The 26,887-nt window shown below is 36.7% G+C and overlaps 2 protein-coding genes across 2 annotated transcripts; one reads left to right on the top strand and one right to left on the bottom strand.

The window, feature by feature from the left end:
* Window positions 1-1,695: 1,695 nt before the first annotated feature.
* Window positions 1,696-19,363, bottom strand: LOC311276395 (uncharacterized protein). The gene is made up of 15 exons (XM_084386030.1): window positions 19,319-19,363; window positions 18,080-18,189; window positions 17,911-17,992; window positions 15,329-15,457; window positions 15,028-15,173; window positions 14,583-14,699; window positions 14,403-14,496; window positions 14,168-14,214; window positions 6,555-6,626; window positions 6,382-6,463; window positions 6,050-6,166; window positions 3,212-3,357; window positions 2,677-2,793; window positions 2,487-2,580; window positions 1,696-1,790 (listed from the first exon to the last, which is right to left on the bottom strand). The coding sequence occupies exons 1-15, from the start codon at window positions 19,353-19,355 to the stop codon at window positions 1,741-1,743; spliced, it is 1,440 nt and encodes a 479-aa protein (XP_084242156.1). The 5' UTR covers window positions 19,356-19,363; the 3' UTR covers window positions 1,696-1,740.
* Window positions 19,364-19,927: 564 nt separating this feature from the next.
* Window positions 19,928-26,779, top strand: mboat7 (membrane bound O-acyltransferase domain containing 7). Its single transcript, XM_084384721.1, has 9 exons — window positions 19,928-20,067; window positions 20,534-20,613; window positions 20,762-20,891; window positions 20,974-21,100; window positions 21,185-21,341; window positions 21,760-21,955; window positions 22,097-22,249; window positions 24,978-25,154; window positions 25,263-26,779. Exons 2-9 carry the CDS (start codon window positions 20,538-20,540, stop codon window positions 25,648-25,650), a joined length of 1,404 nt encoding a protein of 467 aa, XP_084240847.1. The 5' UTR covers window positions 19,928-20,067; window positions 20,534-20,537; the 3' UTR covers window positions 25,651-26,779.
* Window positions 26,780-26,887: the final 108 nt, after the last annotated feature.

Genomic DNA, 26,887 nt, shown 5'->3' on the forward strand with positions numbered 1-26,887 from the left:
AGCAAAATCAGGCAAAAGCCTACATTGAAAAAATTAAGCACCCTTCCAAAGGACTGGTTGGGAATAGCAAAGAAATTAATTCCTCATTTTCCGATTTCTTTTCCAAACTCTATACGTCTGAACTTAATCCCTCAAGTTCAAATTGTACTGCCTTTTTGCAGTCTCTTACTCTACCTCGACTTAGTAAGGTCGGCCATGAAGGCCTATGGGGTGCCCTAGGGGGAAACACTTCTTATACATCCGATCATTGCTTGGTTTGAGTCGTCCTCTTCTAGTCACTTTACTTCATGGATGTACAGGAAGGCCTTAGAGGCTTCAGCAAATCGCCTAGCTATAAAGCATGCATGGGAAAGAGATTGTGAACAACAGGAGGATGTCACCGACTGGGGAAGAGTATGGCAGAACATTTTTACTTCATCTAGAACTCCTAATCACCAACTGATTCACTACTTCTGTCACAGAACTTATTGGACCCCACTCAAAAGACATCGTATTGACTCCTCCTTCAGTCCTTTTTGCGATAAATGTCCTGACCAACAACTTGGTTCCTTTTTCCATATGATGTGGGAATGTGAAAAGGTTAAACATTTTTGGAATCTTATCGAAAATCATTGAATATCCGATTCCGGTGACACCCTCTGTATTATTACTGAATGATGACTCTCAGTTTGACTTCTCTAAGCTGCAAAAAATTGTCTACCTGGCCGGTTTAACGTCTGCAAAAAAACTCATAGCTCAACACTGGCTCCCACCACATACCTTGGATATATTCAAGTGGTTGTTTCAACTTCGGGACATTGTAATGTTAGAAATATCCACAGCTTGGGTGAACTTGGCTCAAATCTCAACACTAAAAATATGGACAACAGCTGCTGATAAGGTCTCCAAGTATATTGCGCAAAGCAATGTTCAGGACTCAGTTTGAACACTTAAACACTTTATCCCATTTCTTTATTTTTATTTTTGATTGTTTTTTATAAATGTTTTATCATTCCTGTCACTGTTTTTCTGTTGACTTATTTGTCCATTTTGTACCCCATTATAAAGAGACCGCAAGGTGGGGTGGGAGGGATTGGTAAATGGGTTGTTGTTTTGTTGTGTTTCTTTTTGTTATGTTTATTGAAACAAAAGTACAAATAGTGTTCCAACCAATCACCGTTGATTGGAGGGTGTTGTGAGGTTTTGAGCCAGCTTCTTCTTCAGCTCCGACTTCGCGTGCAGCCGTGCACGAGCACAAAACCTCACAACACACACCCCCTGTCGGTGATTGGTTGGAACACTATTTGTTTTGGTTTTGAGTGGTTGGTGAAACCAATTGTTTTTGTGTGCAGATCTCAGAGCCTAGGCTGCCTACAGAGACACGTTTTTTTGACGGCATGCTTATGGGGCGTGCAGCTAGTGGATCGTTAGGAAAGATTAGATGAATGTGATCATTTTTTTGGGGGCCTGAAATCACTGATACAACCTTTAAGTTGTTCAGTGAAAACATTGGAAATCTTTTCTTTGTACTTTTGTCAGTTAAATAAAGTTGAAAGAGAATTGACAAATCACACATTCTTGATTTTGCATTTTACAAACTTTTCACAACTTTTCTTGATTTGGGGTTGTAACTTACTTTACTATTTCTGTTTCACTAGCTTGTGTGTGTGCTGTTGAAATAAAAACAATGTGAATTTACATTGTTTTTTTTACTATTTTTATTTAGAAGTTGGTAAAATATATAAGAGTATGGAGTAGTGATCACATTGTGGCTGTGAGATTGGTAGGATGAGGCCCCATCCACTTCTCCCCTGGAACACAAAAAAAAGAGAGAGAGAAATTGGACAATAAACAGTATATCACATAAGATTTGAATATCCAAAAGTTAGTTAGGAATTTATGGTTTAAAACATGACACAGCACAATAAACATCCAGAAAATTGTATGGTAAATAAAAAAATATATAATAAAATTTTGTTTTTCTATGAATGCACATTTTGGCAAATTCTTTGATTATCATCAATAGCATTAGCAACCGATTAGCATATTTAACCAGTTAAAATCCGTTAACCTGCAAGACATAAATACATGATAAAACGTGTGTGATCAAACAAACATGACAAAGGACAATTTTTTGTCAACAAATCTTTACTCTGTGAATGTCAAAAACACAGATGGATAATTCAAAATGCTGTTCATCATTTGCAGTCAGGTTTCCCATGTCTAGGTCATTGTAGTGCTAAACAAAGCTGGAAAGTGACATGGGCATAAAATATCACTGAATAATGAAGAACGAAGCATGAATAACTTTGCTCATCTTGCAAGAGATAACAGCTTTTTAAATAATCGTATTGTTTATTATTTTGATCATGACAGTAGTTGGAGTAGCCTTTCTAAAAATACAAATAAAAAGGAAAACATAAATGTGTTATTAAAAAAAGGCAGTAGTCAAACAAGTTGTTGGTTAATGGGTTAATCAGTTAACCATCTAGATTCCTTATAGTTACCGATGAAATAAGCCATAAGCTCAAATCTGTCAGAACCAAAGAAGACCTCAGCCTTTCCATTCACATGACACACAATGAATGGAAGACCAAAGCACTGCAGAAATGGGGGGAAACTGTGTAAGGATTTTTACCACAAAAACATTTCGCTGTGAAAGACAAAGGGTGCAGAGATGCAAGTAAAAGGACTGACCTTAAACTCCAGTGCTTCCTTTGTGACACTCTTCAGCTTGTCTTTGATTGGCTGAGATTTGGCGAGGTTCAGAATTTCCTCCACCTCATTGGTTGAGAGACCTGCCTTTAATCCCACCTGTGCAAAACAGAAAGACATTGGAGAAAACTATAAATTACCAGACAGTAATTTGTTTTATTGTCTTCACGAGATAGAAATGACGTCTCCATCGTAGTGCTAACATATATTGTGAAATTTCGTCACATGTATAATTGTATGGAGCAGTGGTTCTCAAACCTTTCCAGCCCTAGACATTTTGTATGTCTCCCTCATCTACCACACTTGATTCAACTCATAAGCTCATTAGTAGAGACTGCACGACCTGAAATGGGTGTTTCAGATATAGGGAGACATACAAAATGTGCAGGGCTCTTGGTACTCCAGGACAGATTTAAGAAACCACTGGTAGAGAGTAATAATTTAAATCACTGTACCAGTGATTTTTTATTTTATTAATTTGATTTAATTTCTTAATCTTGGGTAGGCTATTTGATACCTCAATGAATGAGGCAGGCTGGGTAATGTCCTGATGAGTGCGCCACATTCTTTTCCACAGCTCTCTAGACACCCTCTCCAACAGCACATCTCCCTTTTTGTCCTGCTCTGCTACAGCTGTCACAAAACGCATCGGAAACAAAGAGTCTAAAATGTCAAGACAAAAAAGGACAAAAAAAGAGATGTGATTCACAAGCACAAGAATATCCTGTTTTAGAGTGTAAAAACATTCTAATTGGACGAGTTTAGTGCCAAAATGTAGCACTTAAAGTTAGTTCACCCAAAAATGAAAATTACCCCATGATTTACTCACCCTCAAGCCATCCTAGGTGTATATGACATTCTTCTTTCAGACGAATACAATCGGAGTTAAATTAAAAAATGTCCTGGCTCTTCCAAGCTTTATAATGGCAGTGAATGGCCGTCTGCCGGAAGCTAGTTACTTTAGTCGATAAAGTCTTAAATACGGATATTTTTCTTACACAAACGCATCGCTTCGCTTCAGAAGGCCTTTTTTTAACCCCCGGAGCCGTGTGGAGAACGTTTATGATGGATGGATGCACTTTTTGGGATTCAAAATTTGTCCTCTTCAACCATTCCGGCTTTAATTCAAATTATAGAGACATTTGGGAAAATCTCAGGGTATCGGATCAATAATTCAAGTTATGTTGTACTTCAGTTATGTTGCTGAATGAAGAAGAAAGGAAAAGTCCTATCAGTAAGGTAGATATGTTTAATAATGTGGAAATTTTCACATATTTGGGGATTAAAATTACTCCAAAACTGGAAGACATAGTAACAAAAAATTATAATTCAATTTTTGAGAATACAGTGACGCTGGTTGAAAGATGGGCTTCTTTACCGTTGTCTTTAATAGGAAGAATTAATATTTTAAAAATGAATATTTTACCTACATTTTTGTACCTATTTCAGAATATTCCAATCACACCTCCTAGTAATCTGTTTTCTAGACTTAAAAAGTTCATTATTAAATTCATATGGAACAATAGAAGATCCAGAATTAGATTATCTCTTTTATATTTGCCATTTGATAGGGGTGGGCTTCAATGCCCTAATTTTAAAGGGTATTATACTGCTGCCCAGTTAAGATCTATTATGTTTTTCTTCTCAACATCTAATGAACAACCCGTATGGGTAGAAATGGAAAAAAACTCTATTCTGAATAAAATACCCTTGGAATCATATTTATATGATTTAGATCGTAAAATTTTACAGAAAATGAAGGGTAATGTTACGAATCCAATGGTTTTAAATATGGTAAGGGTATGGCATGAGACGCAGAGATATTTGAATATCTCCTATATAAGTGAGATATCTCACTACTGTCCAATATGGGGAAATCCTAAGTTTAGTCCCGGAAAAGTAGATGTAGGTTTTAAGACGTGGGCAGAAAAAGGTATTAAAAGTATAAAAGATTTATATAAGGAAGACAATCTTATGTCATTTCAAGAATTGAGTAATACATTTGATATACCTAAAAGTCATTTTTTTAGGTACTTACAGATAAGAAGTTTCATTTTATCATTTTAAAAAAGTACTGGAAATATACCACCATTATCAGTTTTGGAAAGAGTAGTCACTAAAGATTGTTATGATAAAGGTCGGATTTCACTTCTGTATAATATGTTGGTAGAGGGCTCCCCGGAGTCTTCTAGCTCTCGTTTAGGAGCATGGAGTAAGGATCTTAACGAGGAGATCACACCAGATGAATGGAGTGAGATTTGTCAAGATGCTCAAGTACAAACAGTTAATACAAGATTAAAGTTGTTGCAATATAATTGGCTTATGCGAGGATACATAACTCCAGTATTATCAAACAAATTTAATGAAAATATACCAGATACATGTCCCAAGTGTAATGTTTGTAAAGGTACCTATTTCCATTGTATATGGGAATGTGAAGAAATATCGAAATTCTGGAAAGAAGTGCATAATATGATTGGTAAAATAATAAATGTGAGTCTTCCTTTTGGACCAAGGATTTTTCTACTGCATTTGTATCCTAAGCTTAAGTCAAAGGAATGTATCTTTATTTCTATGTGTATCTTACAAGCTAAACGCCTCATTGCATTACAATGGAAGAATCTAGAACCACCCAGCATAAAAAGGTGGCTCAGGGAGATGGTACTGAATATGTCAATGGAGAAAATAACATATATTATTAAAGGAAAGGGTAAGACTTTTGAAGATGTTTGGAATCCATTTAGATCCTTCATAGAGAAGGAGGATAGTGACATGTTTAAGGAGACAATTGAAGATATGTGAGATTATAGGATGTATTTGTATTAGGAGGCCTTAATAGTTTGTATGTGTTTTTTTTGTGTGTGTGTGTGTTTTAATTCATTAGTCTTGAGGATGTGAGTCCTGTACAAATTGAGATATGCTAAGTTGTAATGATGCGAAGACATCAATATGTGTCTATACTGCATTTTGTATTTTTGTTCCTGGTGTGTGTGTGTGTTTAAACAAACAAAAAAACAAAATTTGTCCTCTATTCACTGCCATTATAAGCTTGGAAGAGACATTTTTTCTTTCGTCTGAAAGAAGAAAGTCATATATACCTAGGATGGTTTGTGGGTGTCTAAATCATGGACTAATTTTAATTTTGGAGGGAACGTTCCCTTTAAGTTTAAATTTGCACAAAATATAGCATTGGCACTACTTGCACAAAAAGAAATTCCAGTAAAACAATAAAAAATTCCCTGGAAACAGCACAAAATTATTTTTATTTATGAGAGAAAAAAAACAAGTATGGCTTGAATGGCGCATTATAAATCTGGTCATGAGTGCCATCATAGAGAAGCAGTGGCTTGAATACCTGTCCCATAAAAGTTTGAAGGTTTAAACATAGGGACCCCAAAGTACTCAGACAGCAGCTTCAGATCTGAGGCCATGTACTGAATCTTATTAGGGATAAGTCCAGGGGGCTTGTTACCTAGAAAAAAGAACAAACTTGATCAATCTATAAAAAAATACAAAGTGTCACATACAGTTGACAAATATATGTTACAAGTTCTACTTAAGCGGTTGGATTATTGCTCCCAGTAGATTCACATTTATTATTATTTTTTAAATATTTTTTATAAAGTGATTAATTATAAAAGAGATACATTTGCAGTCTGGAATATCTATTATGTATTTCCCCATTACCTGAGCCGTGTATTACTCCTCCTAAATATGCTGGTTTCAATTTGATGTCGATGTTCCAAACATTTCTATAGCGACACAGCACCTTAACACACACAATCAACAAATACATTAAAACATCTTGAGCGTATTAGATTTCAATTAACCATGTTAATAAACGCATAATAAAAACGTGCCTCAAATGCCAGCCAGGAGTAAGGAGAGGCAACATCATAGTATAACTTGACCACTTTTCCGGAATTGAACATCTGTAATAAATAAGCACATTATAACAATCACCAACATTAATAGGTTAGCATGTGGACAATTTAATTTTCCTTGCAATGTAGGGATGCTTCAGATTCTACAGAGCATTTGGACATGATGAGAAGCTGAAGTGTAGAATGATGTCATCAAAATTGTTGAATGAAGTGAAAACACTGGAAATCTTTTCTTTGTTCTTTTGTCAGTTAAATAAAGTTGAAAGAGAAGTAACAAATCACAGATTATTGATTTTATTGCATTTTACAAAATGTCCCAAATTTTCTGGAAATGTGGTTGTATTTGTCCGTCATATTGAAGAGACATTTTTGAAGGATATTGGTTTACTTCTGGCATTTCTGAGCACATAAGCTTAACTGAGACGTTTAAGAAGCTGTTGTATCGACCTTCATTTATTGCAATTTTGGTGTTCAGTTTTATTTCGACTTTAGAAAATAAACTTGATTGCTCTTCTCACAAATCAACTTTTTCTTGTTTTTTAAAATCAGATAAACTAATGCCGGGGACACACTTAATGACTAGCTGAAACATTCTAAGACTGAACTGAACACACTTACAGTTTGTTTCCAACAACTTGAAACACCGACTGTGAACACCGACTGAATGCAACTGTCTCTGACTTTGGCGCGTTTGGGCATGATCAGTCGTAAGGATCAAATTACATTCATAATCGGCCTTGCAGTCGTTAAGTGTGTCCCTGGCTTAAGGCCTGGTTTCACAGACAGAAAGGGTTTCGATTAAGCCAGGATTAGGCCTTAGTTATAGGACATTTAAATAGCTTTTATAAACATGCCTTAGAAAAAAACATTGCTGGTGTGCATCTTGAGACAAAACAATGGCACTGACATATTTTAAGATTTGTCTTTGGTGTGCAAATTGCTTTCGGTTAAAGGGTTAGTTCACCCAAAAATGAAAATTATCCCATAATTTACTCAAACTCAAGCCATCCTAGGTGTATATGACTTTCTTCTTTCAGACAAAAACAATCAGTTTTATAATGGGAGTTATAGAGCCTAAGAAACATATCCATATTTATAACTATAACTAATCACTGGTATTCCGGTGTCAGAGGTCACTCTTCCACCGGTACTCGACTCGTGTTCGGCTGTTACCGGAAGCCAGTGATTATAGTTTATAAAGTTATAAATATGGATATTTTTCCAAAAAAAAATGCATCTCTTCGCTTTTAGGCCTTTATTAACCCCCTAGAGCTGTGTGGATTACTTTTTTTATGGATGGAAGCGCTTTTTGGAGCTTCAAAAACTCAGACTCTATTCACTCCCATTATAAAGCTTGGAGGAGCCAGGATATATTTTTTCATATAACTGATTGTTTTTGGTTGAAAGAAGAAAGGCATACACACCTAGGGTGGCTTGAGGATGAGTAAATCATGGGATCATTTTTATTTTTGGGTGAACTGACCCATTAAGACAGTTCAAACATGGATTTTAGCCTGTGACTAGGCTTAAGCCTCCTTTGTGAAACCGGGGGTAGGACTTGGTGACTTGTAAATTGTAATGGAGTCATTTGCGCCATAAGGTAGGCTATCTGTACTTCTACTCAAGTATGGTTTTCAGGTATTTTACACCTCTGCACAACACACAGCTCATGCTCCCGGGTCCAATAGTATACAAAGCTGTAATATGTAAACATAGACAGTATATAAACGTATGTAAATCCAGCATTACACCGAGGGTAATGATTGAAAAGTTCTTTGACCAATAGCGTCCAGGCATTGTACACAATCGACCAATTGTGTCGTGCGAGAAGGCGGGATTCTACAGAGAACGGTCTACGTATTGAAGATACCATTAGACAAATACCATTTGACAGATAAGGGTCGCAGAGAGCACGTCAATAGGAAAATAAATCTGGGACATTTTAGGCTACATGAAACACTTTTTTAAGGTTTAAAAAAGAAGACAGATGATCACCTATTATCTATGGTAAGAGTTATTTTCTGTGTCCTGCACTCCTGCTTCTCCTGATTGTTCCTTTTCCGCTGTAATAATATGAAAAAGACAACAGGCACTGCGCACTGTGGTACGCTCTTCAGATTTAATATGCATGTGCATGTATCCATGAATAAATCACCGGAATGCACTAAGAATCTTGTTATTCTCCCCAAATCCTCACTCACGTTTCCCCCGGTTTATGTCGCAATATTCTCCTCCTTTTCACTTCTAATCCATATATTGCCAGCGTTAACGGGAAGGTTTCAAATGGGAAAATCGTTATTTGTTATGTCAAAATGACGGAAAGCATTGTGAAAATATCGCGCAATGTTAAAATATCGTTAATGTTAATAATGTTAAAAGTTCTTTGGGGAACCAAAAATGATTATTCGCATCACTGAAAATTATTTTGCCACCTTTATTTTTATAAGTGTATCACTGCGGTTATATTTACCACGCCCGTAAAACTGCTGCTGAAAGATTCATCAGAGTTTTTGGGGGTTATTCATGTACTAGCCTACTATCAAAGTAATTTGTTAATAGGCTACTCTTTTAGGTTTACTTTTGGTGAGAGAAGAAGAAGGGATGGTGCCTCAGTGCACATTACCAGCCTTAAAAATCTGAGACTCAGTAAATTTGTATTGGATATGCACCACAAAAGCAAAAATGAAAAGTACATAAAAATTGAAAGTATTGCTTGAAAAATATTTGGATATGAATGGGTAATTTGTAAACATATCCTCATAATCATCTATAGTGGCAAGTTTGTGTACCCTTTGAAAATATTTGGATTTCTACATTGATCAAAAGTGAGCTTATTTTCATCTATGTCACAATTATAGACACAAACGCTCTGGCTTTACTAACAGCTTGACAAATAAAACACACAGTTGTACTTTTCAAAACGTTGAAAACATTGGGTTATCATTTACAGTGCAGGCTGAAAAAAGGCTACATGAAGACTTGGGTGTTCATGAATAACATAAAGAGGACTGAGTGTGCGGGATGGATGGGATGGGAAGGGAGGGGACCATTGGTCCAAAATTGGTCAAGAGGTAAATAAGCAACTACAGAAAATATTTGGTGGAGGCTTTGCCAAATTGTGAGTTAAATTAAGACCAGACTATATTTTATTAGTTAGTGCAGAAATATAGATATTTTGAAGTGCACATATTATGCTTTATTTTTTAAATATTACCTTTCATGTATAATAGCTGTTTGTGAATGTAAAAGGTCTGCAATATTTTCAAGATCAAAGTGTATGACAAAGTTATTGTCTCCTAAAAAAAAGAATAGATTCTGAACTGCTGAAACGAGTCATCAGCAATAGAGTGGTGCGGGGATGACGTATTTTTGTAGGCCAATCTGGAAGTTAGAACATGGGAGAAACAGGATTTCGAATTTTGAAGAGTAAATACAATCGGCAGTAGTCAAAAGCTAAACGTAGGCTATAAAAAAAATACACCACTGCCACATGACTTCAACGTCACCATCACTTTGTTTAAAAACATGTTCCCTGAGAGTTCGAGTTATAATAGTTTGCAAGAGCACAATTATGAACACACCGAGGATATGAAAGCAGACTGGTGAGTAGATGATATTATGTGTTCAGCTTGAGGACGTTTAATGTCCCCGACAACCTCTATAGTCCCATTTAGCCACTTGTTAGCAAACGCCTTTTACAAATCAAGTAAAAGCTTTTAAGAATTACAAGAGGGTTTTACTAATGTATTTTATATTGTAGAATACATTGTGAAAATACCTTGAGCTTGTGTTCACCACAAACATTATTTCAAGCATTTAACCAAAAACCCATTAAAAAAATCTATTGACTTCAAGACAATGGAACGAAAGTGCTAAAATGCTAACTCGTTTCTGGGTTTTGGCCTACAAAAATACCCTCAGAACTTGCAAAACTTGTAGAACTCGTAATTACAACATTTTCTGGACCACATGACCGCTACAGAATCATATTGGTGTGTTAGTATAGATCTAGTTAGATGAACTAGTTAATGACGAGGCTCTTGTCTTTTGTTTGTATATTTTTTATATGACGTGTACATTTGAGTATAAATTTATATATATATATCCTGGACTCTCTCTCTTTCTCTCTATATATTTTTATACACACACACAAATATAAATATATATATATATTTGTGCGTGTGTGTGTGTCTATACAATATACTGTATACACAGCTATTAATCTGTTTGACAGCTCTAATATATATATAAAACATAATGTATGTATGTATGTGTGTGTACTGCAATTTTTTATTTTAATAGGAAAGAGCATTGTAAAAGTGTTAGCTATAGACTAACACTATCAACAGCTACTGATATTCGAAATAGTAAACAAAAAGTAAGTTCTATCAGCCCAGACATAGCCCAGTCATTTTAAGCGCAACAGAAGCAAACTCAACTGATTTTGTATCCTCAATATGTCCTGAGTAAGGAAAAAAAAGCCCCGAAAAATCCCATTAGGGGAAAGTTTCGAAAAAGACCCAAATATAGCCTATTCATACGCCTGTTCATTCTTTTTCTTACGTGAATAGGGTAAAAACAAAAAAGTTTAACCTTTAGATATCACCATGAAAATTACTGAGATGATTACTTACTTCAAGACAAACAAAAATTGTATTACAAGTTTTTTTTTTATTGTTTGTTAACATGGACAAACGATGCATAATCTAATTACGTATGTGCTAATTTGCATAAATACCACAACAGATCTAAACATTGGGTATAGCCAGGTGAAAATGTCTTGTTGAATCTTGTTGACATATAACAGTAAAATTAAATACTTAATGTTAAGGTCTAAATGGAACCCATTTAGGCTACCCATGAACATTAATACATAGAGGCAGGAAGAAGTACTTTAAACCAGCCTTTATGGATGTGCAGGAGACAAAGCAATGTTAAAAATGCGATGTCAAAATAATTTTTGTTCAAATCTGTTAATAATCTCTAAATGTAAAAAAATTGTGTTCACATGAAAAGTTCTAGAATCATGTTTATAAATATGGTACCTTTTTGCAATTATCCGCTTTATTAAAAAAAAAAAAAAAAAGTTCAGGCCCTTTAGTTCTTGATTCTTTACTCTTAGGACATTGACTTCTCTGCAGGCCATTTACTTTTTTTTTTTTTTTTATTGCTAAAAAGCACCAGTCAATACTGAAGTCTTACAGGTATATAATAAATCATAATAAATATAACATTATGCAATCTTGCAGGACAAGTATGTGGATCAACCTACAGGACTCCATCAGGAATTTACCCGTAGGATTTTCATTTTGTCATGCAGAATTCCTTCATCATCCGTTTAAAGACAACTACAATCCTTCAAGATCCCTGCAAGACTTTTAAGAGAAGTATGGTCTCTGTTGGAATAACTAGAGAAAAAGTGTGAAACTGTTAAATATGTATATGTGGATTTATCTGCTTTGTGAGTCTGTATCCCAGTTGAAAAAAAACAACAACTGTATCTCCACTCAGCCATGATTTTTATCATGATGTTTTTTTATTGGCAGTTAAATTATAATCAATTAACACAATTACCATAACTTCAAAATTCAGTTGAACAGAAATAAGAAAAATGCATCTTCTTCAGAAAGATGAACTTTAAAACATTCCAAGATAAAAAATAAAAGAGTGAACAACATTCTCTTTCTTCAACCCACAGAAATAACATCAGTAAAAAATCTTGGGGAAAGCATTTCTCTGAAATGTATGTCTTACCTTGTTTGTTATAAACAATAATTTTAAGCAATGCATATTTGCACTAAGTGCACTCGAAACCTGATTGCCATGACTTTTTCCATGATTTAATGTACTGGGTCGGTATGCTTCCAAAACTGATGCAAATTCCAGGTTGGTACGTTTCGACCCGTTCCCTTGGCTAAAATCCAAATCACATGCTAGCATGCTGCTTGTACTATTTCTGTCATGTATTTATATGGAAGAAATAGAGTACTAATCTATGCTAGTGTGCAGTTTTAAATTCAGTTAAACCATGAAACGCAGTGAAGTTAAGATACTTTTATTTTATTGATTTATTTTTGCAAATATACGTGGCATGATTTTGTCTCTACAGTTGACCTGAAAACATTGACCAATTGTAAGCATTAAGAATAAGATACTAAGCTTTAAAAAAGTTGTTCACATATTAAATATTTTGCTGTGATTTCGATAGTTGCTTGATATGAAATTTGAAGGTGTCCTTGAATATGTCCTTGAATCTGATGTTCATAAGAGTTGAGAACCATGGCTGATGTGCTGAGATTTTGTAGCAGCTGCATTTGGTTACGGTGTTCACACTTGAAAACTGGAAAATGGTATTTAAATGCATAGTCCTCAACTTACCCTTAGCTAGCGTTAGTAACCCTTCGCCCTCTTATTCGGTTTCTTCTTCTGATTCTGTTCAATAGTGGTTGTCAGACAAGTTTATAGTGCTTTTCTGCCACCTACTAGACTGGAGTAAGGATCGACAATGTTGGATAGTATATTACCCATATTAACTGAAATACAGCTTTGCCATCACAGAAATAAATTATATGTTAAAATAGAAAACATTTATTTTAAATTGTAAGAACATTTCACATTCTTACTGTTTTTACTGTATTTTTGATCAAATAAATGCAGCCTTGATAAGCATTATAGACATAAATCTTATTTCTGTCTCAATGGCGTTCCTTTATTATTTTGTGCAGTGCCGTCGCAGGTGGGGTGCGAGGCCCTGTGCGAACTTGAAATGCGAGGCCCTGCTCTTTGATGTGGATGCTCAGTTGCGCATGAATAACAGTCACACGGACGTATCTGTTCTAGTTCTATTGCACGCATAATCTCGCCGCAATACGTTTTTATCAAGTAGAATAATACAGCATAATCATGCACATAGTCTATGACTTTTTGCTATTTATTTCAGAGGGAAAAAAATCAACTGTGCAACGAGTAGCTTTACATCAAGTCAGCTCGAGAATTTTCGTGTGAATACATACATAGATCCGCCTACCTAACCAATGGTTATCTAAATGGTACAGTGGTAGAACTTTCACCTAGCACGCGGAAGTTCTGGGTTCTAATCCGCACTCGTATAGTATAGTTTTTTTTTTCTCGTATTGTTTTATTTCCCTCATCGAATCCGATTATGTTCATAAGTGGTTGTATTTCAAGCAGGGACACGTTTGTGTGCATTATGTTCCAGAACGAATAGAGAGTATCCGCAACGGATTGAAGCCGAGTGAAGACAATGCGCGAGCCACACGAGAAAACACTGTTGCTGCGTCCCAGATGTTTTATTTATTTGTAGAATTGGTACATTTCGTGCTGCGAGATGTTTTAAAAAGTGGTGGGGACAAAAAAACATTTTAAAAACAACAACAAAAAAAAACCAGCAGGATTGCGAGGCCCCCTAGTGGCCCGAGGCCCTGTGCGGTTGCACAGTTCGCACAGTCTATGTAACGGCTCTGATTTTGTGTTTATGTTTGCCGTTAAATAAAAAAAAGGGAATTTACATCAAATTAAAATTTTATTTAGAAGTTGTTGAAATATGGAGTATGGAGGAGTAGTGATCACATTTTGGCTGTGGTTTTGAGAGGCTGAGGCCCCATCCACTTCTCCCCTGGGACACAAAAAGAAAGAAAGTGATTGGACAATGAACAGTATATAACCTAAGATTTTAATATCCCAAGATTACTTCAGAATTTATGGTTTAAAACATGCTAAAGTGCAATAAACCATCAAGTAAACTGGGTATGATAAATATAACCATTATCCTATCTAATAAAAGAAGTAGAAATCCAAAGTTACCGATGCAATGAGCCATGAGCTCAAATCTGTCAGAGCCAAAGAAGACCTCAGCCTTTCCATTCACATGACACACAATAAACGGAAAACCAAAGCACTACAAAAACGGAAGGGAAAATCACTGTAAGGAACATTTTAGTTAAAAAGACAAAGGGTGCAAAGATGCAGGTAAAAGGCACTGACTCTATACTCCAGTACTTCCTGTGTGGCACTCTTCAGCTTGTCTTTGATTGGCTGAGATTTGGCGAGGGTCAGAATTTCCTCCACCTCGTTGGCTGAGAGACCTGCCTTTAATCCCGCCTGTGCAAAACAGACAGGCATGACATTAGTGAACACACTGAAGTCAAGTCAGTGGTGAAGTACAATGGATGATATCAAGAAATGTTTTCATGTATATAGTTTTATGAAGTATTAGAAGATTAACATGTCAATTTACTGACTGAAAACGCATTCAGATCTGCCACCATTTAGTTATCAACGCCCAACTTCCTAAAATCCAATCAATTCCCAAAAGACAAAATCAAGTCCCGGCCTACATTCTGATATACGTAACAATTGGGAAGAAAAGTCTATCGCAACTTGTGTTTCATGCTGACTTTAAAGAGCACTAATCTAGGGTATTTGATACCTCAATGAATGAGGCAGGCTTGGTAATATCCTGATCAGTGCTCCAGATTCTTTTCCACAGCTCTCTAGACACCCTCTCCACCACCACGTCTCCCTCTTTGTCCTTTTCTGCAACAGCTGTCACAAAACGCATCGCATTCAAAGTGCCTACATGGAAAGATGGAGGACAAGAGAAAATAAAAGAGTAAAGTGATTTACCTAAAAACACAAGTTTTTAGAACTTCTTGTTTTAGAACACAAGTATGGCTTGCATTGTGCATGTGGTCATCAGTGTCATCGTAAAGAAACAGTAGTTTGAATACCTTTCTCAAACATCGCCTCAAAAGGATTTGAAGGTGGATTCAAAGGGACCGCAAAGTACTCAGACAGACGTTTCAGATCGGTGCTCATGTAATAAAACTTATTAGGGACCACTCCAGGGGGGCGGTTATCTAGAAATAGAAGAAACTTGATAATGTATTATCTTGTCATCTATCAAAGCACAATGTCACATACATCCATCAACATTCATTTAGAAAAATATATATAATAATACATTTTAAAGGGGACATATCAAGAGAATCTGACTTTTTCCATGTTTAAGTGCTATAATCGGGTCCCCAGTGCATCTACCAACCCAGAAAATGTGAAAAGTGACAACACAGTAACTTTGTTTTGGTAAGCCTTTTGCATCAAGCATGTCAAAAGATAAGCGGATCAGATTTCGCTACCGCCCCTTAATCTGCACGTTTCCACCCACAGCGCCTCCATTTGGTTGTTGCAAGCGACAACAGCGTAACCAGTTCTACTGCAATGGCAAAAGTTCAAGCACAGGATCTCTCTCAGGCTTCATCCTTGTGGTATTTTGACCAAACAAATGTCACAGCTGTCTTATAAAGATCTCAGGGGACTGTGTCAACTTGTGTAAAAGTTAAACATGAATGTCTGAAAGTCGATGAGATGAATCAATGTAACTCCACAACAACTACATTAACATATCCACTAACCATTGAGAAACGTCCAGGTGCAGTCTAAAAGTTGCAACCTCTTCCTGAGTCTCTCCATAAGGCTGCACTCTGGTACTGATTATTTCTGTAATTTTGGATGATATTTGCGTGTTTTGTTAAGGGAGGTCGGGAGCAGCACCTCATTTGCTTTTAAAGGGGCACACACACAGAAACGGCGCTTTTTTGTTCACAACCTTTTTGACAAGCTATAATAAATGATATGGGGGCACCACAGATTTATATTACATCTTGTGAAAAGGGACATAATATGTCACCTTTAAAACTATATAAAACTTTAACTGAATCTAGTTGTTTGTAATGGTTTTCAGGTTGAGACAAATTTGCCCAAATGATCACAGGTAGGTGACGCAACGTTCTCATGACGGTGTGAAGGTTAAAGGGATAGTTCACTTTGAAATTAATTTTTGATATGTTTTAGCTTACCTCAAGGGCATCCAAGATGTAGGTGTCTTTGTTTCCGCAGTAGTTTCAATTTTGATATTTTTAGGTCAAACCGTTCTTGTCTGTCAGTCATATAATGCAGGTCTATGGTCACTGTCTCAAAACACAAGCACAGAGTCCAAATTAAAACAATTCCCCACGTCCAAATGAAACAATTCCCCATCATAAGTACACATTGATGGCCTAAGACACGAAACGAGCGGTTTGTGTGAGAAAACGAACAGTATTTATATCGTTGTTATCTCTTGAAAACAGCACACGTCCAAATGATCTGACGGCGCGGGCGGGTATAGATATATACATAGATGTCGCCTTGGCTACTGCAGTTCATTGGAACGAAACCGTAGCCAAGCGACATCTAGTGTATATATCTATACCCGCCCGCTGGCGGGTATAGATGTATACACTAGATGTCGCCTTCGCTACTGCAGTTCATTGGAACGAAACCGTAGCCAAGGCGACATCTATGTATATATCTATACCCGCCCGCGCCGTCAGATCATTTGGACGTGTGCTGTTTTCAAGAGATAACAACGATATAAATACTGTTCGTTTTCTCACACAAACCGCTCGTTTCGTGTCTTAGGCCATCAATGTGTACTTATGATGGGGAATTGTTTCATTTGGACGTGGGGAATTGTTTTAATTTGGACTCTGTGCTTGTGTTTTGAGACAGTGACCATAGACCTGCATTATATGACTGACAGACAAGAACGGTTTGACCTAAAAATATCAAAATTGAAACTACTGCGGAAACAAAGACACCTACATCTTGGATGCCCTTGAGGTAAGCTAAAACATATCAAAAATTAATTTCAAAGTGAACTATCCCTTTAATGTGACGTGTTGTGGAAAAAGTCTTCTTCTCTTTGCAAAAGGTACCCAAGTCAAGGAGTTCCAGATGCCAAAACTTAGACTTTATTGGTTGAGACAACAAAGCTGAGATGCCTGCAGAACATCTGACAATCTCATTCGTAGCCCATCTTCCTTCGCCTGGCCCAATTAATTTCCTATCATTCTGGCTTCTTTTTAATAGTGGCGTGCCGCCAGCTGGTCTGTTTTTAAAAAGAAACATTACACAAGAGAACATTGAAGGCCATGCTATTATCATTGTCCAGGTGCAAGTTTGTACTCTGACCTACAGTTGTGGGTCATAGTGACTGAGGCCAAAAGCCTCCTGGTTTTATTCCCATAGTACCCAGACTTTTCTACAAACATATCTTAATGTTTAATAAAATTACACTATACATGTTTTATACTTTTTTATATTTGTTATTTTTAAATGCTATTATGTGTCTCGTTATATTTATATGTGTGTACTGAATGCTTCAATGCCAAAGTAAATTCCTTGTATGTGCAAGCACGCTTGGCAATATAGCTTTCTGATTATGATTTTTGTTTATTTTGTGATTGTGGACATGTTATTTCTTTATTACCTGAGCCGTGCATGACTCCCCCTAAATATGCTGGTTTAAATTTGAGGTCGATGTTCCAAACATTTCTATAGCGACACAGCACCTTAAAACACACAATCAATACAAACATGAAAACATTAAGCAGGATGAATTTCAATGAACTATACCAAGGGGCGAAAACATAATGTACCTCAAATGCCAGCCAGGAATACGGAGAAACGACATCATAAAACAACTCGACCACTTTTCTGGGACTGGACATCTGTAACGAATAAGTATATTCGTACCTCCCAACATACACTAAAAAGTATTCAAACAATGTCATTTACATGCATGCGCAGTACACATTACCCTTGGCGTCAGTCAGTCTCACTGCTGTACTTGAAAAGAAACTGTGAAAGTTCAACACAATTAGATCGAGAAACAAATAGACCCACTGTTTATGGCAGAATGTCGCTCATTTGCTACGACAGTCTAGCAACGATTGTTTAAATTATATTAAGTACAATAAATTGTATTTAAATTGTGCACGACCTTCAGCAAGTAGTGTTGGGCGATTTCGCATTTGACACTGCTTGAAGCTTCGAAACAATTTTGAATCTTTTATTTCGAATCAGTGGTTCGGAGCGTGTATCAAACAAAGTCACGTGATTTGGGGGGCGATCTCTATAAACTCTATAAACATAAACTCATGAATAATGCGGATTAACTTAGATCGCCCTCAAGTGTCTATGGGTTTTACCCATTTTACCTAATCTCTGATTAGATGTATACATTTGTTAACGTTAAACATATTAGTATAATTAAAAGGAATAATAGTACTGGTTAGTCTCTTATTGGCCTGTGATTAGATGAGCAATCCATGATGCAACAAACAAAACGAGCACATATTACATAGACACTTGATATTTAATCTTATTAGATGATTAGGTCATTGCATTTGATAGATTTTACTTTCAATAAAACATTTGCAATGTGTTTGTAAAAGGTGTTTTATGCATGTTTGGCCTGAGTTCTTGTTACATTTCCACTGTTCTGACCAGCAGGGTTCACTAGCGTGTGGTGTTTCGAACGCTTCGAAACAGTGAATCATTTTGCGAAGCAATTGGTTCACTTTGATTCGAAGCTTTAAAAAGCTTCGTTTCTCCCATAACATCTTCCGAAATAGACGTGAGCAGCACGTAAAGTTCAGAATTTATAAAACAATTTTTAGACCTGCTGAAGTAAAAGGTAAATGCAATAAAAAGAACTGGCTTCTAATTAAAAACTAATCGTCAGCCATTTTTTTTGCACGATAAACCTTCGATTTAAAACAAGATTTTTTTTAAATAATTTTTTTAATACATTTTTATTATAATAACATGACAGTGCTGAGATTGAACGAATGCAGTTACAATTTAAGTAACGTTAAATGGAATTAGTTTATTACCAACGAATTCCAAATGTTTCCGTAGTGCTTGAACCATAGACAGAACTCCTTCACCGATGCTCCACCCCCAAGCAGTCAAAGTGAAGGTTCCCGTCTGTTAAAGTGGTCGCCAGATTTTTTTCAGTTAGTACGTTTTGTTATGTTGGATATATGGAATAAAATGAAATAAACGGATAAAATAAATGACGCTTATATTGTAAACATCATAAATACCATAAGCAGAAATGTACTGCAAATTGTGAACCTGCAGTTTTTCTGATATTCTAATATATTTTAAAATGTAGTCTCTTTTACAGGCAGAAAATGTAAAAGAAATGCAAACTACCACAATACACAAGGACTTGGATCAATTAAACATTTATTACAAAACATTTTATAAAACTATTTTTATAAGACCATGAAGGTTCTTTACGTATTTAAAAAAAAAAAAAAATTGTGTTGTTGAAATGTTACTGTTATGAACAGCACTTTCTTTAAAGCATAAAAAACAGATAAAAAAAAACCAGTATAAAAAATCAATATGATTCGTTAATCAGTTGCTGTGATGTTTTAGACAGTTATTTGCTGTTGCAGTTTTTGTGAATATCTGGCAACTCAAATGCGATGCTTGCAGTGCACATATGCGGTAGTAGGAAGTGGTGAATGAGGAGAGAACAGGCTAGTGCTCGGGCGGTTAAAGGGGACTTTGGGAAATACAATATCCGTCAGAATAACTAGTCTTTGACTGCACACCTCCATACCTCACTGCTGTAAGTATTGCTGTGGTTTATAAGAATTATAGGTGGTATAGGCCTATATATTATCCAGTCTCACTGTGCCAAAGGCTATCTGCTTCTGTAAGGCCAGTCTATTAGATGCATCCCATATGATTCAAATCACTTTTCAAATGTCAGTTTTCTAAAAACTATTTTGATGTTGTTAAGAAGTGTTGGATGACTATAGTGTCAGGAAGTGACTGTATGATTTACAGACCTTCCTGCTCCTGCCATGACAAGTTGGAAATGTTTGGTTCAATAAAATCATTAATTGAATCTAAGAAAAGATTAAATATGCTCAGGGATGAGATAGTCAAAGATGGGATAGCTGGCTAAATGTTGGGAGTTTTATAAACTGATTAACCCAAGCACTATTTTAATATTGGATGGATAAGCTTGAATATGAATATAACATAATAAACAGTGAGATAATCGTTATGCTTGTTCTTGGTGTAAACAGAAAGATGTCACCAGATGAATTAGTCTACCTAGGAATCCTTGGTGCATCAATACCTGTAGGATTCCTCTTCCGCTACCTAAGTAAGTCTGACTATGTCTTTCTTTACGTTAGAGCCCACATATTAAAATGTGTTAATAATAGGGCGGGGCCGGGGGTGGGGTGGTCACTACGTCTGTTTCATCATGATTTTAACAACTCTTGATCACTTTTGTGTGCAATATTTACCAGGCCCTCCGGTCAAGCAGGGGGCGGCATTGCTCTTGGGTTTGATCATCTCCATTGCTACCTGTGGGATCCACACTCTACACTCTTTCTTTACAGTGTTAGGAACATGGCTGATTATAAAGATCAATTGGAGGTTAGTGTGATATGTAGCTGTCTGGAATTTTACATTAGATTCGGAGCTATTTCCCTGTGCTCTGTTTTATTTTTTTATTTAGAAGTGCCCCTGCTCTGTCTTTGGGCTGGACGTTTCTGTACCTCCTCTTTTTCCGTCTGGTCACCTGGTTTGGCCTCCCTCAGCCAACACCTTTTGCCAATGCCATTCAGCTTCTTTTAACATTGAAGGTAAAACGCAGTAAAATTAGACACATTTTCCATGTTTTAATCTTTTGATATAATTATTGAATGAGTTTTGTTTTGTATACACAGATGGTCAGTTTAGCTAATGAGGTTCAAAGTTATTACTTGGAGAAGAAAAAGGAAGTGAGCGCCTTCACTAAGTCCCCAGTTGTGGGAGGACTTTCCCATGAGCCTTCACTCTATGACATTATATCATATAGCTACTGCTATGTGGGCATAATGACAGGTATTTTGCATATTGATTTTAATTTCCTGGAATGCTTGTTTTGAGTCTGTTCTAACGTTCTGTGCTGTATGTTTTGCATGTAAGCTAACTTGTCTTTCTCTGTTTCTCTCTGCTACTAGTTCAGTAATGTGTGAGTCCAATTTCTTTTTATAACTGATTGTGTTATTATTGCTCCTCTTTTACCATGATTTGTCCTCCCAAACCATACATCCATATGCTTCATGTTGTCATCCCCTGTGGCACATTGAAATGGCTCATTATTGCATTCGATTCCATACCTATACTCCATTCTATCCCAATATCATGTGTCATCTTTGCCCATCTACGCCATGTCTTCATTGATAACTCTTACCATGCTCTCCTCACGTTCCTTCATTTTCCATTCTTTGTCCCACCCACTCTTGCCGGTGTCCCCCAGGTCCCTTCTTCCGCTATCAGACGTATGCAGACTGGTTGCAGCAGTCCAGTCCCCTGTCGCTGCCGGGTAAAGAGCCCTGCCTGCAGAGGCTGAAGATGGTGCCCATTTACGGAGTTCTCTTTATGGCTGTCAACTTTGTCTTTCCCTTGTCCTATGTCCGCACTGAAGATTTCCTGGAGCACAACTATTTTTACAGGTTCGTTTTACTGGATTAAAGGACCAATCCAGACTGAGTCTAAAAGTAAAGTCCAAAGGACATAATTATATTTAAATCACACTTTATCTCAATTGTTTTTTTTTTTTTACCATATTGAGAATCATAGTGGTTATGTTTCAGATTTTTCTACATGGTGGCAATATTCTTTGTATTCCGGATGCGTTTCTACTCTGCATGGTGTGGGGCAGAGGCAGGTTGCATCAGCGCAGGTCTAGGCTGTTACCCCCAGGGGGCGCTGTCCAAACCTGGTGGAGGACCAACGGTGAAATATAGGTAGGGTGATTCACTTTATTACCTGATAGCTTTTTAATGTGCTTTTACAGTTTGACTGTAACTTGTAAATATGATGACTTGAACTTTACATCAGGGAAAACATTTAAAGGAGTCATAACCTGCAATTTTCACTTTTCCACGAGAATCAATGTATGTTATGATCGACTAACGATTATACACTGGCCGGGAAGCCGATATTTAAAAGTGAAGCGTTTGTTTACCTCAGGGTAAATAAACCAGCGCGCGTGCACGCGCACTCAAATACGAGATTTTGATTTCAGCTCCCTCTTGACGTCATGAGGTAGTAGGATATACCATATATGGACACCGCGGCAGGAAGCCTTCCCCTCTCCCCCTCATATTCAGTTCAGTCGAGAAAGATGGAGAAACCGATCGAGTGCACACCGGACTTGCTCTGTGGTTGATTGCCATAAAAAACATGTAAATGTGTTTTATCTCCCAAAATCGGACGAAACTATCAGGGACCAGTGGATGAAATTCATTTTTAATGACGCTGTCCCAACAACCCTTTCAACTGGCGTGCAGAGCCATATAGAGCGTCCACGACAGCCAAAACATCGCATTGATCTCGCGAGACAATAATGCCTTCAGAAATAAGGGTAAAAGTAGGTCTGTGTTTATTTTTTTTTTCCACTTTTCTTTTTTAGAAGGGCCTGAAAGACTATAATACAGCAGTAGGTATCCAATGTAATACTAGGTTATGACTCCTTTAAAAAAAGGATATGATAGAACTTTAATTATCCAAGAATAGAAATGTACATGTTACAGTAATAGATTTGAAGCAGGATCCAGTAAAGCACAGCATCAGAGGTCAGCAGGGTTACAGTTAGGCAATAACTGTACATGTCAAGACAACCATGATACATTAGAATAGGAGAATTTTCAGAAGCAAAGCAATTTTTAATCCATTACAAAAGCTTAAAATTGATCACAAATACAGTGCAGACATAATGTTGTAAATAATAATCGTGTCTGGAAACAGCTGATTTTTAAAGAAAGATCTACAGTTGCTCAAATGCCCTTTATCAGCAACCATCAGTCCTTTTTTAATCTCATGTTATGTTTGCTAATCCAAGTTAATCATTTTAAAAGGCTAATTGATCAGTAGAAATCCCTTTTGCGCAGCTGAAAACTTTTGCACTGATTAAGGAAGCAATAAAAGTGGCCTTCTTTAGATTAGTTGAGTGTCTGGTGCATCATGAGTTATGGGTTTGATTACAGGCTCAAAATGAGCAGAAACAAAGAACGTTCTTTGGAAACACGTCAGTCTATTGTTGTGCTGAGAAATGAAGGCTATTTAATGCGAGAAATTGAACTACTTCCTTCAACAGCACAGACTGCTTCTAACCAGAATAGAAAGAGGAGTGGGAGGCCCTGGTGCCCAAATGCGCAAGAGGACAAATACCTTAGAGTGTTGTTTAAAAACCAGACTGTTTCTAGTTTAGAAACAGACTCCTCACAGGTCCTCAAATGACAGCTTCACTAAATAGTACCTTCTAAACACAAGTGTTATCAACAGTGAAGAGGCAACTCTGGGCTTCTAGGCAGAGTAGCAAACAAAAAGCCATATCTCAGGCTGGCCAATAAATAGAAAATATTAAGATGTGCAAAAGAGCACAGAGTCTGGGGAGGACTGGAGAAATATGTTGTGGACCGGTGAGTCCAAGTTTAAGGTTTTCGGGCCAAACAGAAGAACATTTGTGAGATGCAGAACAAAGGAATGGATGCAAGAGGATCTGTCAAGCATGGTGGAGGCAGTGTGATGGTCTGAGGGTGCTTTGGTGGTGGTACAATGGGACATTTGTACAGGGTAAAACGGACCGTGAAGAAGGAAGGCTATCATTTTGCAACGTCATGCATGCAATACCCTGTGGACAGCACTTGATTGGGGCCAATTACGTCCTACAACAGGATAATGACTCAAAACACACCTCCAAACTATGCCAGAATTATTTAGGGAAGAAGCAGTCAGCAGGAATTCTGTCTGTAATGGAGTGGGCAGCACAGTCTCCGGATCTGAACCCTATCGAGTTGTTGTAGGAACAGATTGATCGTATGGTACGGAGGAAGTGTCCATCAAGCCAATCCATCTTGTGGGAGATGCTTCTGGAAGCATGGGGTTTAATCTTGTCAGATTACCTTAAAAAATGGACAGCTAGAATTCCAAAGATCTGTAAGGCTGTAAATGCTGCAAAAGGTGGCTTTTTTGATGAAAGCAAAGGTTGTAGAATACAATCATTATTTCAGTTAAAAATCTGTAAATGACTGCATTTCCTATTCATTTGCTATTTTTCCTCTTCAAACTAATTTCATGTGTGTTTCCATGGAAAACAAGGACATTTCTAACTGATCTCAATTTTTTCAACTGTGAAAATATAGAAAAAATTACTCCAAAACTTATTCCAAGTTGAATATATTTAAAATTGATATTACAAATTCTGAGAATGTATAGTCATTTTCAGAATTGCTGAAGATTATATTTAACAGTGTTAATAAATGAATTGCGTTTTTAAAGATTAGCTTGAAAATTAAATAAAGTAATATCAGACAGTCACTGGTAACGATATATTGTGAATCACTAGTGTAAACGGTACTCACAATAAAAAAACGTCCATGTTTCTTCAGCCTGTGCCTATAAGATTATCTACAGGAAATGACAAGCTCATTTGAGGTTTGATCATGTGGTTGATAATGTTGTATGTTTCAGTCCTGATCCAGACACAGCTGTGGAGTATGACTTCAAAACTATCCAGAACATTGACTGTTATAATACAGATTTCTGCGTCAAGGTTCGGCATGGCATGCGCTACTGGAACATGACGGTGCAGTGGTGGCTTCACCACTATATCTACCCCAATGCCCCTTTCAGAGCGTACGCTCTCAGGTACGAGCATGTACATTTGACCTTTCAACTGCATTGTGGTTAAAATGCTCGGTTATTGACCATCATAATCTTCAACTGTGTTTTGTCTCTTTTCTCACATTGTGGCAGGGCTGGATGGACAATGTTAATCAGCGCTTACTGGCATGGCCTCCATGCTGGCTACTACCTCTCTTTTCTCACCATCCCACTGTGTATCGCAGCAGAATCGGCCATGGAGGCTTCCGTCAGAGCCCGTCTGGGGCCGAAGGGCCAGAACATCTTCGACTGGATCCACTGGTTCCTCAAGATGAGGGCTTACGACTGCATGTGCATGGGATTTGTTCTCCTGAAGGCCAGCGACACCATCAACTACTGGAGCTCCATTTACTTTATAATTCATATCATCGCCATTGTTTGTATAGGAGTAGGACAAATCTTGAAAGGAGGGAAAAAGAGAGAGAGGAGGGAAGGAGCTGAAGGAGAGAAACAGGATGTGGTAAGAGAGAAGGCTGAGTGAAACAAATGTGTGATGTGATGATTGTAATGATTACTGGAAAGTTTGTACGTTTACACACACAAAAAAACATTTCCCAACATGCACTGTAATAGCCATCAACTGCCATTTAACGGATTTTGTTTTTTAAAAAGGAACACAGAGAGAAGAGTAATATGTGATGAACCTAAGGATATCAATCTTTATTTTATTAACAGTGAAAATAGCTTTCAATTAATTTCCATACTTTTAATGTTATCACTTGTTTTTTTTTATTACATATATTGGAAAATGCTTATTTTTGTTGTCCGGTGAAAAACAGTGCAACCTTATAGATTCATCCTGACCAGGTCAGTATTGTATTTATATTAATAGAGTTTTTCTGCTAATCAGTGGCCATGGGACTCGAATTCAGCTCCCACACAGAGGACTTGAACTGAATCCATCCGTACACACACACACATACACAAAACTGATGAATGTTAGACCATGGCCCTATCACTACATTGAGTGCAAATTTGTAGAGATTTACTCTTTATGTAATAGTGTCAATGAGGTCACACAACCTTTGTGATAACAAAGTTGTATAAATGGGATATTAAAAGTTGGTCTGCCTTGGTTTTCATCCATTCTGAGTATACATTGATTATGTATAACTATTATTTGTATTATCCTACAAAGAATGTGAAAGTATTTGGAAACTTTCTTTTCTCACATTTTCAGAAAGTAGGAGTGAATGTTTGATCTGTAGTTTGATGCCATATGATGTAAAGTGCAACCTAATGTTAAGTGTTGCTAAACTTGAATCAACAAAGTAATATGTTATTACTAAGAGCAATTAAAGTCTGGTTGAGTCTGAATAAGTATGAAAGATCTTCTCAAAAGATCCGATGTAAAATCTTTCCTGCAAAATGAATTCCAAAACATTCTGAATTTTTTTTGTTGTTGTTGTACACTGGAGGATAGTGCTGGTGTTTAGTTTATTGATAATTTCAGATTGTATGCTGGTTCCTGTAATGTCTACCTGCTATATTTTATCTCTAATGTTTACCTTCTGGAGTATATTTAACACAGGATGTACCACTCATATCCTTCCAGGTTTTGTTTGAAAAATCTGTGTTTTCAATAAAAAAAGTGTTTTTTATCCCCAAAATGTTGGTTTTGATTTTTTTTTTTTTTTTTTTTTAACTTCCTTCTCCTGATGTAATTTCTGTGTTTGGATACAAAGTATATTAAAAATTATCACCTGATTTTTCATTAT

The sequence above is a fragment of the Rutilus rutilus genome, assembly GCF_951802725.1.
Source record: "Rutilus rutilus genome assembly, chromosome: 17".
NCBI lineage: Eukaryota > Metazoa > Chordata > Actinopteri > Cypriniformes > Leuciscidae > Rutilus > Rutilus rutilus.

What these genes read in the sequence shown, in the direction of transcription:
- LOC311276395 (XM_084386030.1), bottom strand. Translation starts at nt 19,355, where the DNA reads ATGGTTCAAGCACTACGGAAACATTTGGAATTCGTTG. An exon ending in TGAGGCGATGTTTGAGAAAG is followed by an intron (nt 15,174 to 15,328) that starts GTATTCAAACTA and finishes CTTTCCATGTAG; the next exon opens with GCACTTTGAATGCGATGCGT. An exon ending in ACTCCTGGCTGGCATTTGAG is followed by an intron (nt 6,464 to 6,554) that starts GCACGTTTTTAT and finishes GTGTGTGTTAAG; the next exon opens with GTGCTGTGTCGCTATAGAAA.
- mboat7 (XM_084384721.1), top strand. Translation starts at nt 20,538, where the DNA reads ATGTCACCAGATGAATTAGTCTACCTAGGAATCCTTGGTGCATCAATA. An exon ending in CTATGTGGGCATAATGACAG is followed by an intron (nt 21,342 to 21,759) that starts GTATTTTGCATA and finishes GGTGTCCCCCAG; the next exon opens with GTCCCTTCTTCCGCTATCAG. An exon ending in TTCAGAGCGTACGCTCTCAG is followed by an intron (nt 25,155 to 25,262) that starts GTACGAGCATGT and finishes ACATTGTGGCAG; the next exon opens with GGCTGGATGGACAATGTTAA.